This window comes from Arachis ipaensis, chromosome B4, assembly GCF_059453495.1.
Source record: "Arachis ipaensis isolate K30076 ecotype BB chromosome B4, ASM5945349v1, whole genome shotgun sequence".
Classification (NCBI taxonomy): Eukaryota; Viridiplantae; Streptophyta; class Magnoliopsida; order Fabales; family Fabaceae; genus Arachis; species Arachis ipaensis.
The window spans coordinates 114,702,992-114,718,235 of NC_142439.1; the positions used below are offsets into that span (position 1 = coordinate 114,702,992).

General features: G+C 38.6%; 1 protein-coding gene and 1 non-coding gene across 2 annotated transcripts; one reads left to right on the forward strand and one right to left on the reverse strand.

The window, feature by feature from the left end:
- Positions 1-10,497: 10,497 nt before the first annotated feature.
- On the forward strand, positions 10,498-10,605 carry LOC148568857 (small nucleolar RNA R71). Its single transcript, XR_015882396.1, has one exon. It is a non-coding gene; the product is annotated as a small nucleolar RNA R71 (small nucleolar RNA).
- Positions 10,606-14,566: 3,961 nt separating this feature from the next.
- On the reverse strand, positions 14,567-15,244 carry LOC107636784 (uncharacterized). Its single transcript, XM_016340272.1, has one exon. The coding sequence runs from the start codon at positions 15,242-15,244 to the stop codon at positions 14,567-14,569; it is 678 nt and encodes a 225-aa protein (XP_016195758.1).

Sequence of the window (15,244 nt, forward strand, 5' to 3'; positions counted from 1 at the left end):
GAAGTCACAAGGGGATTCACCATAACCATTGGATTGGTATGCATCATAGAATGGCTCTTCTTCATAGTGCGTTGGTGGAGGTTGTTACCAAGAGGATTGATCATATTCATATGGCTCCTCCCACCTTTGGTTATCCCATCCTTGATGCACATCTTCATTGAAGTTTCCATTTTCTACAACATAGTTGTAACCACACTCATAGCCAAAGTGAGAATTCATGGTGAAAAGTGAAAATAAGAAACAAAAGCTAACAAGAAATAATGAAACAAAATCCTAAAACTAGCAAAAACTAACAAGCAATCCAAAAAATCAAGCTATTCACAATATTCACATATATACAATAACCAATAACATAACACCATTGTGATTCCCCGGCAACGGCGCCATTTTGATGTGTTGACTACTCTTGTTGATATAGAATTTCTCAATTTAATTCTCGTTGCAAGTATAGTTCTAGACCAACAAAGAGTCCTCACATACAAAAATTTAGGTTGTCACATGTACAAATCCCAAATAAGAATTAACCGGAGTATTTGGACTCCGGGTTGTCTCACGAGAAATTGCAATGAAGTGACTGATTATTAGCTATGAAGTTATGTTTTGGGGTTTTTGAGATATTAGACATGAAAGGTAAATGGCAATGAAATTAAAATAATAACTAGAAAGCTCTTGAGAAGGAATGAGAATTAGAAGTCCTATCCTAGTTATCCTCCTCAATTGTGACCACAATTATCCATTGCTACCACTTAGTTAACCTCTAACCATGGAGGAAATTCAAGTGGATGAATTAATTTGATTCCACAAGTCCTAGCCAACTCCCAAGGAGAAAGACTAGCTTTAGTGGTATCCAAATCAATTAGCAACTTCTAATTATCAATCAACACAAGAATTAGATAACTCAAGCGTCACTAATTACTTTACCAAAGCCAAGAACACTAAAATCTACACTAAAATCCATCCAAGCATTTTATCAAACACTTGGAAGGCATAAAAGGAAAACATAGTAAATTGCAAGGAATGTAAATCTACACTACTCAATTGCAAGGAATTAAACAACAACAAAATCAAATCAACAATAAAGGAACATGAATCATAAATTGCATTGAATTGAAAATAGAAGAACAAAAATGCATCAACATAAAAGTAGAGAATTACATGAACTGAATGCAAAACAAGAAAGAGGAAGAGTAGAAGAAGAAGTATTGCAAAGGAAGATTAAATAAAAGCATGAATTAAACCTAGATCTAAGATGAAAATATCCTAAGAACCCTAATTCTAGAGAGAAGAGGGAGCTTCTCTCTCTAGAAACTAAACTAAATGATGCTAAGCTACCAAACAATTGCTCCCCCCTTGCCCAAGCTTGAATTCTGCATGAAATAGCATCAGAAATGAGTTGGGCTGGGCCCAAAGTGCTTCAGAAATCGCTGCGGGCGATTTCACTTTAGTGGGCCACGAGCAGCATCGGTGCGCACGCGTACATGGCGCGTGCGCGTCCCTTAAAGTGAAGCAACATATGGCAAATTTTATATCATTTTGAAGCCCCGGATGTTAGCTTTCCAATGCAACTAGAACCGCCTCATTTGGACCTCTGTAGCTCCAGTTATGGTCGATTGAGTGCGAAGAGGTCGGGCTTGACAACTTTCCGGTTCCTTCATTTCTTCATGTGTTCTCCCGCTTTACATACTTTTCTCCTTACTTCTTCCATTCGATACTTGCCTTATGAACCTGAAATCACTCAACAAACACATCAAGGCATCAAATAGAATTAAGGTGAGTTAAAATCACCAATTTAAGGGCCTAAAAAGCATGTTTTCACATTTAAGCACAAATCAAGGGAGAATTGCAAAACCATGCTATTTCATTGAATAAATGTGGGAAAAGGTGATAAAATCCCCCAAATTAAGCACAAGATAAACCACAAAATCGGGGTTTATCACCTATAGAAGTCGGCAGTGGGTGCAGTGTATGAGCCAAGCACCTTCCTTCCGTGTTCTTCAGCGTTCGGATTAGCTGCCATAGTGGTCTCTTTAGCTTCCTTTTAAAAAATTTTCATGAGATTCTCTCTGGCTTTGTAAACTTTAATTTGTTGCAAACTCCACCTTAAGGTCCTCTCAGGTTCAGGATCAAAATCATGAAGGGGTTCCTTATCCCTGTTCTTGCTCATAAACAACAAGAAACAAAGAAAAAGTGGGAGTCTCTATGTCTAAGTATAGAGATCTCCCAGTGAGGTATCCTAAAAAATAAAATAAGATAAAGTAATTAACAAAAAGGAAAATTCAAAAATAAGAATGCAAAATCTAACCTAAAAAATTTTCGAAAATTAAAATAAAAGGATTTAAAATTTTTGAAATTCAAAAAGAAAAAGGAAATACTAAAGGACACCAAACTTAGAATTAGAAATTAAATGAAATAAAATAATTAGAACAAAATTCGAAAATAAAGGGAAAGATAAATAACATAGCAATCAAAAATTAAGGAAAATAAACAAAATAGGAACCGAAAATTAAAAAGAAAAATAATTAAATAAAAACTAGTAAAAAAAATACCTAATCTAAGTAACAAGACAACTGGTAGTTGTCAATCACGAACAATTCCCAGCAACAGCGCCAAAAACTTGGTGCGCGAAATTAGAACTCGCACAACTTAACCGGCAAGTGCACCGGGTCATCCAAGTAATACTTCAAGTGAGTGAGGGTCGATCGCACGAGGATTGTCAGACTGAGTATGCAATAGTTATCCTGTTGGACTTAGTCAGGCAAACAGTAAAAGGTGGTTGTTGGTGTAAAATGCATAAGTAGTGAAAGGCAAGTAAACAAAGCAAATAAACAGGTTTGGTGTAATTCAATGATGAGAAAACAGTTAAGGTCTCGGAGATGTTTATTTTTCTGGATTAAAACGTCTTACCAACTATTTTAACAATGAGTGATTCATTCTATGGCAAACCATAAGTGATTAAACCCTAATATCTTAATGATTTAATCTCCTCTAATCCTCATCAAAAGCCACTCTCGTGGTCATTCAATTCAGATCAGAGGGTGAAGTTCTTAAAACTAGTTTAGCGCCATAAAAACCTCAATTATCCAAAGCTAACAGGATTTTATGTCACATATCCCAATTAGTCCAGGTAATTCACAGTTTAGGAGGAGTATTTTCAAGTTGTACCCCAAGCGAGATAACTCTCCCGAGAACACAAGAGCTCATGTAGAATAAGGGTAATACTCTCGTTCCACCCAAATTCATAAGATTAAGAACGAAAATAACACCTTAGAATTGAATCAAACATTAATTAAAATAGAAGAATAATAGTTCTAATCATAGAAATAAACAGAGCTCCTAACCTTAACTAGGAGGTTTAGTTGCTCATGACTTACAAAGAAAACAAGGTTATGAAAAGTTACGGAAGGAAGATGATCCTAAACCTAACTGATCTTCTCCTTTAAATACTAACCTAATAATAAATGCTAGCCTAAAAGATATTATTTTAAAATAAAGATTACAAAGATAAAATAAGATAAAATTAATAAGTGCCTAAATCCACTTGGAGGCCCAATAGTGTTCGAAATAGATTGCAAGCTGGCGTTCAGCGTCAGGATTGGGCATTGAATGCTAGAGAGGGAAGCGCACCTCTAACTTTATGCCCCCTGCTGGCATTGAACGCCATGTAGGCATTCAGCGCCCAGGGGGAGCTGCCAGCACTTTCCTTTCTTTCTCCAGGCTTTTTTAAACTACTCCGGATTTCACCTAAAACCATAAAAACACAAGAAAAACTTAAAGTAGCATCCAAAGGTGATTTTTTGCACTAAAATAAAGTAAAAGTAAATACAATCTAACTAAAAACAATATAAAAATAACTAGAAAAAGGGTATATGATGCTCACGCATCAGAATGCATACTTCAAGGATGGAGACAATATCTTTAACTCGAGCTTAGGAGGTCCTTCCTCAGTGCTAGGCATGCAAAGCGTCTCTCTCTAAGGTGCTTGGTGCACGAAATTGTGATCATCAATGGTGCCAACAGCTTGGTACGCACAATTGTAATCTCAACTCTTTGTCACAACTCCGCACAACTAACCAGCAAGTGCACTGGGTCATCCAAGTAATAAACCTTACGTGAGTAAGGGTCGATCCCACAGAGACTGTCGGCTTGAAGCAAGCTATGGTCATCTTGTAAATTTCAGTCAGGTAGATTCAAATGGTTATGGAGAATTGATAATTAAAAGATGAATAAAACATAAAATAAAGATAGAGATACTTATGTAATTCATTGGTGAGAATTTCAGATAAGCGTATGAAAATGCTTTGTTCCTTATGAACCTCTGCTTTCCTATTGCCTTCTTCCAATCATTCATACTCCTTTCCATGGCAAGCTTTATGTTGGACACAACCGTTGTCAATGGCTACTTCCCGTCCTCTCAGTGAAAATGTTCCAAATGCGCTGTCACCGCACGGCTAATCAGTTGTTGGTTCTCAATCATGTTGGAATAGGATCCATTGATCCTTTTGCGTCTGTCACTACACCCAACACTCGCGAGTTTGAAGCTCGTCACAGTCATCCCTTCCCAGATCCTACTCAGAATACCACAGACAAGGTTTAGACTTTCCGGATCTCAAGAATGCTGCCAATTGATTCTCGCCTATACCACGAAGACTCTGATTTCATGGAATGGAAGGCTCGGTTGTCAAGCGAGGCAACCATGCATCATGAACCAGGAGGCTAAGAGATAAACACTCAATCGAAGGTAGAACGGAGGTGGTTGTCAGGCACGCATTCATAGGTGAGAATGATGATGAGTGTCACGGATCATCACATTCATCAGGTTGAATTGCAAGTGAATATCTTGGAATAAGAATAAGCTTGAATTGAATAGAAAAACAATAGTACTTTGCATTAATTCATGAGGAACAGCAGAGCTCCACACCTTAATCTATAGTGTGTAGAAACTCCACCGTTGAAAATACAAAAGTGATAATGATGATCATTGGCTTCGGCCCCAGAGAGGGAACCAGAAGAACCAAGATGAAAATACAATAGCAAAAGGTCCTATTTATAGAGAACTAGTAGCCTAGGGTTTACAGAAATAAGTAATTAATGCAGAAATCTTCTTCCGGGCCCACTTGGTGTGTGCTTGGGCTGAGCATTGAAGCTTTCACATGTAGAGACTTTTCTTGGAGTTAAACGCCAGCTTTTGTGCCAGTTTGGGCGTTTAATTCCAGCTTTTCTGCCAGTTCTGGCGTTTTGACGCCAGAATTTCTATGCTGACTTTGAACGCCAGTTTAGGCCATAAAATCTCGAGCAAAGTATAGACTATTATATATTGATAGAAAGCCCAGGATGTCTACTTTCCAACGCAATTGAGAGTGCACCAATTGGGCTTTTGTAGCTCCATAAAATCCACTTCGAGTGTAGGGAGGTCAGAATCCAACAGCATCTGCAGTCCTTTTCAGCCTCTGAATCAGATTTTTGCTCAGGTCCCTCAATTTCAGCCAGAAAATACCTAAAATCACAGAAAAACACACAAACTCATAGTAAATTCCAGAAATGTGATTTTTATTTAAAAACTAATAAAAACTAACTAAAATATACTAAAAATATACTAAAAACAATGCCAAAAAGCGTATAAATTATCCGCTCATCACAACACCAAACTTAAATTGTTGCTTGTCCCCAAGCAACTGAAAATCAAATAGGATAAAAAGAATAGAATATACAATGAATTCCAAAAACATCTATGAAGATCAGTCTTAATTAGATGAGCGGGGCTATTAGCTTTTTGCTTCTGAACAGTTTTGGCATCTCACTTTATCTTTTGAAGTTCAGAATGATTGGCATCTATAGGAACTTAGAATTCAGATAGTGTTATTGATTCTCCTAGTTCAGTATGTTGATTCTTGAACACAGCTACTTTATGAGTCTTGGCCGTGACCCTAAGCACTTTGTTTTCCAGTATTACCACCGGATACATAAATGCCACAGACACATAACTAGGTGAACCTTTTCAGATTATGACTCAGCTTTGCTAGAGTCCCCAATTAGAGGTGTCTAGAGCTCTTAAGCACACTCTTTTTGCTTTGGACCACGACTTTAACCGCTCAGTCTCAAGTTTTCACTTGACACCTTCACGCCACAAGCACATGGTTAGGGACAGCTTGGTTTAGCCGCTTAGGCCAGGATTTTATTCCTGTGGGCCCTCCTATCCACTAATGCTCAAAGCCTTGGATCCTTTTTATTTCACCCTTGCCTTTTGGTTTAAATGGCTATTGGCTTTTTCTGCTTGCTTTTCTTCTCTCTTTTTTTTCTTTTTTTTTTCGCAAGCTTTTCACTGCTTTTTCTTACTTCAAGAATCATTTTTATGATTTTTCATATTATCAATAACATTTCTCCTTTTTCATTATTCTTTCAAGAGCCAACAATTTTAACATTCATAAACAACAAATTCAAAAAAATATGCACTGTTCAAGCATTCATTCAGAAAAATAAAAAGTATTGCCACCACATCAAAATAATTAATCTGTTTTAAAATTCAAAATTCATGTACTTCTTTTTCTTTTTGCAATTAAAAACATTTTTCATTTAAGAAAGGTGATGGATTCATATTCATAGCTTTAAGGCATAGACACTTAGACACTAATGATCATGTAATAAAGACACAAACATAGATAACATAAAGCATAAAAATTCGAAAAACAGAAAATAAAGAACAAGGAGATTAAAGAACAGGTCCACCTTAGTGATGGCGGCTAGTTCTTCCTCTTGAAGATCTTATAGAGTGCTTGAGCTCCTCAATGTCTCTTCCTTGCCTTTGTTGCTCCTCTCTCATGACTCTTTGATCTTCTCTAACTTCATGAAGGAGGATGGAATGCTCTTGGTGCTCCACCCTTAGTTGTCCCATATTGGAACTTAATTCTCCTAGGGAGGTGTTAATTTGCTCCCAATAGTTTTGTGGAGGAAAATGCATCCCTCGAGGCATCTTAGGAATTTCATGATGAGGAATTTCCTCATGCTCTTGTCCATGAGTGGGATCTCTTGTTTGCTCCATCCTTTTCTTAGTGATGGGCTTGTCCTCATCAATGAGGATATCTTCCTCTATGTCAATTCCAACTGAATTGCAAAGGTGACAAATGAGATGAGGGAAGGCTAACCTTGACAAAGTAGAGAACTTGTCCGCCACCTTGTATAGTTCTAGGGATATAACCTCATGAACTTCTACTTCCTCTCCAATCATGATGCTATGGATCATGATAGCCTGGTCTATAGTAACTTCAGACCGGTTGCTAGTGGGAATGATTGAGCGTTGGATGAACTCCAACCATCCCCTAGCCACGGGCTTGAGGTCATGCCTTCTTAGTTGAACCGGCTTCCCTCTTGAATCTCTCTTCCATTGAGCTCCCTCTTCACAAATGTCTATGAGGACTTGGTCCAACCTTTGATCAAAGTTGACCCTTCTAGTGTAGGGGTGTGCATCTCCTTGCATCATTGGCAAGTTGAATACCAACCTTACATTTTCCGGACTGAAATCTAAGTATTTCCCCCGAACCATTGTAAGCCAATTCTTTGGGTCTGGGTTCACACTTTGATCATGGTTCTTGGTGATCCATGCATTGGCATAGAACTCTTGAACCATTAAGATTCTGACTTGTTGAATGGGGTTGGTGAGAACTTCCTAACCTCTTCTTCGAATCTCATGTCGGATCTCCGGATATTCACTCTTTTTGAGCTTGAAAGGGACCTCGGGGATCACTTTCTTCTTGGCCATAACTTCATAGAAGTGGTCTTGATGCACCCTTGAGATGAATCTCTCCATCTCCCATGACTCGGAGGTGGAAGCTTTTGCCTTCCCTTTCCTCTTTCTAGAGGTTTCTCCGGCCTTTGGTGCCATAAATGGTTATGGAAAAACAAAAAGCAACGCTTTTACCACACCGAACTTAGAAGGTTTGCTCGTCCTCGAGCAAAAGAAGAATGAAGAGAGTAGAGGAAAAAGAAATAGAGGAGATGGATGGGGGTTAGTGTTTCGGCCAAGGGGGAGAAGTAATGTTTAAGATGTGTGAAAATGAAGGGGTGAAGATGGGTTTATATAGGAGTGGGGAGAGGGTAAGGTTCGGCCATGTATGGGTGGGTTTGGGAGGGAAAGTGGTTTGAATTTGAATGGTGAGGTAGGTGGGGTTTATGATGGATGGATGTGGATTGGTGAAGAGTTTATGGAGAAGAGGGTAGGATTTGATATGTGAGGGCTTTTTGGGAAGAGGTATTGAGTTGATTGGTGAAGAAGAGAGAGAGCGAGTTAAGGTTGGTGGGGATCCTGTGGGGTCCACAGATCCTGAGGTGTCAAGGATTTCTCATCCCTGCACCAATTAGGCGTGCAAAACGCCCTCTGCTGCCAATCCTGGCGTTAAACGCCAGGTTGCTGCCCATTTTCGGCGTTTAACGCCAGCTTCTTACCCTTTTCTGGCGTTAAACGCTAGCTTCTTGCCCTTTTCTGGCGTTAAACGCCAATCTGGTGCCCATTTCTGGCGTTAAACGCCCAGAATGGTGCCAGACTGGGCGTTTAACGCCTATTCTGCTGCCCTTACTGGCGTTTAAACGCCAGTAGGCTTCTCCTCCAGGGTGTGCTATTTTTCATTCTGTTTTTCAGTTTGTTTTTTGCTTTTTCAATTATTTTTGTGACTTCACATGATCGTCAACCTATAGAAAACATGAAATAACAATGGAAAATAGAAATTTAACATAGATAAGTAAAATTGGGTTGCCTCCCATCAAGCGCTTCTTTAATGTTAATAGCTTGACAGTGGGCTCTCATGGAGCCTCACAGATGTTCAGAGCATTGTTGGAACCTCCCAACACCAAACTTAGAGTTTGAATGTGGGGGTTCAACACCAAACTTAGAGTTTGGTTGTGGCATCCCAACACTAAACTTAGAGTTTGACTGTGGGGGCTTTGGTTGACTCTGCAGTGAGAGAAGCTTTTCATGCTTCCTCTCCATGGTTACAGAGGGAGATCCTTGAGCTTTAAACACAAGGGAGTCCTCATTCACTTGAAGAACCAGTTCTCCTCTGTCAACATCAATCACAGCTTTTGCTGTGGCTAGGAAGGGTCTGCCAAGGATGATAGATTCATCCATACACTTCCCAGTGTCTAGGATTATGAAATTAGCAGGGATGTATTGGCCTTCAACCTTTACCAAGACATCTTCTACAAGTCCATAAGCCTGTTTTCTTGAATTGTCTGCCATCTCTAGTGAGATTCTTGCAGCTTGTACCTCAAGGATTCCTACCTTCTCTATTATAGAGAGAGGCATGAGGTTTATGCTTGACCCTAGGTCATACAGAGCCTTCTCAAAGGTCATGATGCCTATGGTACAAGGTATTGAGAACTTTCCAGGATCTTGTCTCTTCAGAGGTAATTTTTGCTTAGTCAAGTCATCCAATTCTTTGGTGAGCAAGGGGGGTTCATCCTCCCAAGTCTCATTACCAAATAGCTTGGCATTTAGCTTCATGATTGCTCCAAGGTACTTAGCAACTTGTTCTTCAGTAACATCTTCATCCTCTTCAGAGGAAGAATACTCATCAGAGCTCATGAATGACAAAAGTAAATTCAATGGAATCTCTATGATCTTAGTGTGAGCCTCAGATTCCCATGGTTCCTCATTAGGGAACTCCTTGGAGGCTAGTGGACGTCCATTGAGGTCTTCTCAGTGGAGATCATTGCCTCTTCCTCCTCTCCAGGTTCGGCCGTGTGGGTTAGGTTGATGGCCTTGTACTTTCCTTTTGGATTCTCTTCTGTATTGCTTGGGAGAGTACTAGGAGGGAGTTCAGTAACTTTCTTACTCAGCTGACCTACTTGTGCCTCCAAATTTCTAATAGAGGACTTTGTTTCAGTCATGAAACTTTGAGTGGTTTTAATTAAATCAGAGACTACAGTTGCTAATTCAGAGTGGTTCTGCTTAGAATTCTTTGTTCGTTGCTGAGAAGATGATGGAAAAAGTTTGCCATTGCTAAACCTATTTCTTCCACCATCATTGTTGTTGAAGCCTTGTTGAGGCCTCTGTGGATTCTTCCATGAGAGGTTTAGATGATTTCTCCATGAAGGATTATAGGTGTTTCCATAGGATTCTCCCATGTAATTCACCTCTTCCATTGCTAGGTTCTCAGGATCATAAGCTTCTTCTTTAGATGAAGCTTCTTTGGTACTGCCTGTTGCTGTTTGCATTCCAGACAGACTCTGAGAAATCATATTGACTTACTGAGTCAATATTTTGTTCTGAGCCAATACGGCATTCAGAGTATCAATCTCAAGAACTCCTTTCTTCTGACTTGTCCCATTATTCACAGGATTCCTTTCAGAGGTGTACATGAATTGGTTATTTGCAACCATTTCAATGAGTTCCTAAGCTTCTGCAGGCATCTTCTTCAGATGAAGAGATCCTCCAGCAGAGCTGTCCAATGACATCTTGGACAGTTCAGATAGACCATCATAGAAAATACCTATGATGCTCCATTCTGAAAGCATGTCAGAAGGACACCTTCTGATCAATTGCTTGTATCTTTCCCAGGCTTCATAGAGGGATTCACCTTCCTTCTGTCTGAAGGTTTGGACTTCCACTCTAAGCTTGCTCAATTTTTGAGGTGGAAAGAATTTTGCCAAGAAGGCATTGACTAGCTTTTCCCAAGAGTTCAGGCTTTCTTTAGGTTGTGAATCCAACCATGTTCTAGCTCTGTCTCTTACAGCAAAGGGAAAAAGCATAAGCGTGTAGACCTCGAGATCAACCCCATTGGTCTTGACAGTGTCACAGATTTGCAAGAACTCAGCTAAGAACTGATGAGGATCTTCTAATGGAAGTCCATGAAACTTGCAATTCTGTTGCATTAGAGAAACTAATTGAGGCTTAAGCTCAAATTTGTTTGCTCCAATGGCAGGGATTGAGATGCTTCTCCCATAGAAGTCGGGAGTAGGTGCAGTAAAGTCACCAAGCACCCTCCTTGCATTGTTAGCATTGTTGTTGTTTTCGGCTGCCATGGCTTCTTCTTGTTTGAAAAGTTTTGTTTGGTCCTCTTCAGAGAGTTGTACTTTAGCTTCTCTTAGCTTTCTCTTCAAGGTCCTTTCAGATTCAGGATCAGCTTCAACAAGAATGCCTTTGTCCTTGCTCCTGCTCATATGAAAAGAGAGGAGAAGAAAATATGGAATCCTCTATGTCACAGTATAGAGATTCCTTGAGGTGTCAGAGGTAAAGAAGAATAGAAGGATAAAGTAGAGAAGAAAGAATTCGAACTTATCAAGAGGGATATAGTTCGAATTGTACATTGAGGAGGAGTGTTAGTCCATAAATAGAAGGATGTGAGGAGAGGGGAGGAATTTTCAAAAATAAAGTAAAAAGATTTTGAAATAATTAAGTGAAATTTTGAAAATTTGGTAAATGATTTTCGAAAACTAAGATTGGGAAAGAAATTAAGTGATTTTTGTAAAAGATTTTGAAATTAGAAATCAAAAAGATATGATTGAAAATTAATTTTGAAAAAGATGTGATTGAAAAGATATGATTGAGAAGATATGATTGAGAATCAAATTAAAAAGAAGAAAGTTTTTAAAATTAAAGTTGATTACTTGACGAAAAAGAAATTAAAAGATATGATTCTAGAATTAAAACTTTTGATCCTTTCTTAATAGGCAAGTAACAACTTGAAAATTTTGAATTAAATCACTAATTGTGGCAAGGATTTTCGAAAATAGTAATAAATAAAAAAATTGAAAAGAAATTGATTTTGAAAAGATATGATTGAAAAGATATGATTTGAAAAAAAATTCATTTTGAAAAATTATGAATATTTGAAAAAGATTTGAATTAAAAACAAAATCTTCCCTCTAGTGTCCTCCTGGCGTTAAACGCCCAGAATGGCATCCATTCTGGCATTTAACGCCCAAAATGCTACCTTTTTGGGCGTTTAACGCCCATCCAGGTACCCTGGCTGGCGTTTAAACGCCAGTTTTCCTTCTTCACTGGGCGTTTTGAACGCCCAGCATTTTCTGTGTAATTCCTCTGCTGAATGTTCTGAATCTTCAATTCTTTGTGTTATTGACTTGAAAAGACACAATTTTAAAATTTTTTGAATTTTTAATGATGAGAAACAATAAAAAATGCAACTAAGATCAAATAAACAATGCATGCAAGACACCAAACTTATAAGTTTGTGTACTAAGGACTATAACAAATTGAAAATGTATGTAAGAAACAACAAAAGACATAAAATAAGAGAAATTAAAGATCAGAGCACTGAAATCATCAAGAACAACTTGAAGATCAATGAAGAACATAATGCATATATTCAAAAATGCAAGAGGAATAAAGACATGCAATTGACACCAAACTTAAAAATTGACACTTGACTCAAACAAGAAACACAAAATATTTTTGGTTTTATGATTTTATAAATTTTTTTGTGATTTTTCGAAAATTATATGGAAAAAGAGAAAAAGGACTTCAAAATTCTTAATGAGAATTCCAGGAATCATGCAATGTTAGTCTAAAACTCCGGTCCAGGAATTAGACATGGCTTACTAGCCAGCCAAGCTTTCAGTGAAAGCTTCGGTCCAAAACACTAGACATGGCCAATGGCCAGCCAAGCTTTAGCAAATCATTACGTTCAACAGCAAGTTTGACAGAAATCAACAAGCCCTTGTGATGATAAGTTGAAACCTCGGTCCAAAAGATTAGACATGGCTTCTCAGCCAGCCAGACTTCAACAAATAATCATGAAACTCTAAAATTCATTCTTAAAAGTTCTAAAGAACAAAATAGAAATATTTTTTTTTGTATTTTTGAAAAAAATAAAAAGTAAAAAGCATAAACATAAAATAAAATTGCCTAATTTAAGCAACAAGATGAACCGTCAGTTGTTCAGACTCGAACAATCCCCGACAACGGCGCCAAAAATTTGGTACACAAAATTGTGATCATCAATGGTGCCAACAGCTTGGTATGCACAATTGTAATCTCAACTCTTTGTCACAACTCCGCACAACTAACCAGCAAGTGCACTGGGTCATCCAAGTAATAAACCTTACGTGAGTAAGGGTCGATCCCACGGAGACTGTCGGCTTGAAGCAAGCTATGGTCATCTTGTAAATCTCAGTCAGGTAGATTCAAATGGTTATGGAGAATTGATAATTAAAAGATGAATAAAACATAAAATAAAGATAGAGATACTTATGTAATTCATTGGTGAGAATTTCATATAAGCGTATGAAGATGCTTTGTTCCTTCTGAACCTCTGCTTTCCTATTGCCTTCTTCCAATCATTCATACTCCTTTCCATGGTAGGCTTTATGTTGGGCATCACCGTTGTCAATGGCTACTTCCCGTCTTCTCAGTGAAAATGTTCCAAATGCGCTGTCACCGCACGGCTAATCAGCTGTTGGTTCTCGATCATGTTGGAATAGGATCCATTGATCCTTTTGCGTCTGTCACTACGCCCAACACTCGCGAGTTTGAAGCTAGTCACAGTCATCCCGTCCCAGATTCTACTCAGAATACCACAGACAAGGTTTAGACTTTCCAGATCTCAAGAATGCTACCAATTAATTCTCGCCTATACCACAAAGACTCTGATTTCATGGAATGGAAGGCTCGATTGTCAGGCGAGGCAACCATGCATCATGAACCAGGAGGCTAAGAGATACCCACTCAATCGAAGGTAGAACGAAGGTGGTTGTCAGGCACGCGTTCATAGGTGAGAATGATGATGAGTGTCACGGATCATCACATTCATCAGGTTGAATTGCAAGTGAATATCTTGGAATAAAAATAAGCTTGAATAGAATAGAAAAACAATAGTACTTTGCATTAATTCATGAGGAACAGCAGAGCTCCACACCTTAATCTATGGTGTGTAGAAAATCCACCATTGAAAATACAAAAGTGATAATGGTGATCATTGGCTTCGGCCCCAGAGAGGGAACCAGAAGAACCAAGATGAAAATACAATAGCAAAAGGTCCTATTTATAGAGAACTAGTAGCCTAGGGTTTACAGAAATAAGTAATTAATGCAGAAATCTTCTTCCGGGCCCACTTGGTGTGTGCTTGGGCTGAGCATTGAAGCTTTCACATGTAGAGACTTTTATTGGAGTTAAACGCCAGCTTTTGTGCCAGTTTGGGCGTTTAACTCCAGCTTTTCTGCCAGTTCTGGCATTTTGACGCCAGAATTTCTATGCTGACTTTGAACGCCAGTTTGGGCCATCAAATCTCGAGCAAAGTATAGATTATTATATATTTCTGGAAAGCCCAGGATGTCTACTTTCCAACGCAATTGAGATCGCACCAATTGGGCTTCTGTAGCTCTAGAAAATCGACTTCGAGTACAGGGAGGTCAGAATCCAACAACATCTGCAGTCCTTTTCAGCCTCTGAATCAGATTTTTGCTCAGGTCCCTCAATTTCAGCCAGAAAATACCTGAAATCACAGAAAAACACACAAACTCATAGTAAAGTCCAAATATGTGATTTTTATTTAAAAACATAATAAAAACTAACTAAAATATACTAAAAACATACTAAAAATAATGCCAAAAAGCATATATATTATCCGCTCATCAGTGCTGCCTCATCAACTTCAAGCAGAGTGTCTTCAGGAGAAGTGTTGAGATCATCTTCAAGCCTTTCAGCTTCAAACAATTCTTCAACCAGAGGTTCAATGATATCAATTCTCATGCATCCTTCAGAATCATCAGGATATTGCAAAGCCTCTAAAACATTTAGCCCAATCTCCTCTTCATTGGCCCTCATAGTTACTTCACACTTATGAACATCTATAAGGGCTCTTCCTATGGCTAAGAAGGGTCTTCCAAGAATGATGGATGCATTCTTGTCCTCTTCCATATCCAATATCACAAAATCAGCAGGGAAGATAAAAGACCCTACTTTCACAAGTAGATCCTCCAACACTCCAAAGGAAAACTTGATAGAACGGTTAGCAAGTTGGAGACAAATACGGGTAGGCTTTACTTCATCAATTTGGAGCTTCTTCATCAATGATAGTGGCATGACGTTGATGCTTGCTCCAAGATCACACAAGGTCTTCCGAATAAGGGTGTTTCCAATGGTACAAGGAATCACAAAGCTCCCGGGATCCTGCTGTTTTTCAGGGGGATTCCTCTGGATGATTGCACTGCATTTTTTAGTAAGTACCTCTATCTCTACTTCTTTCCAGTTCCTCTTGTTGCTCAACATCTCCTTCATGAACTTAGCATACAGAGGCAT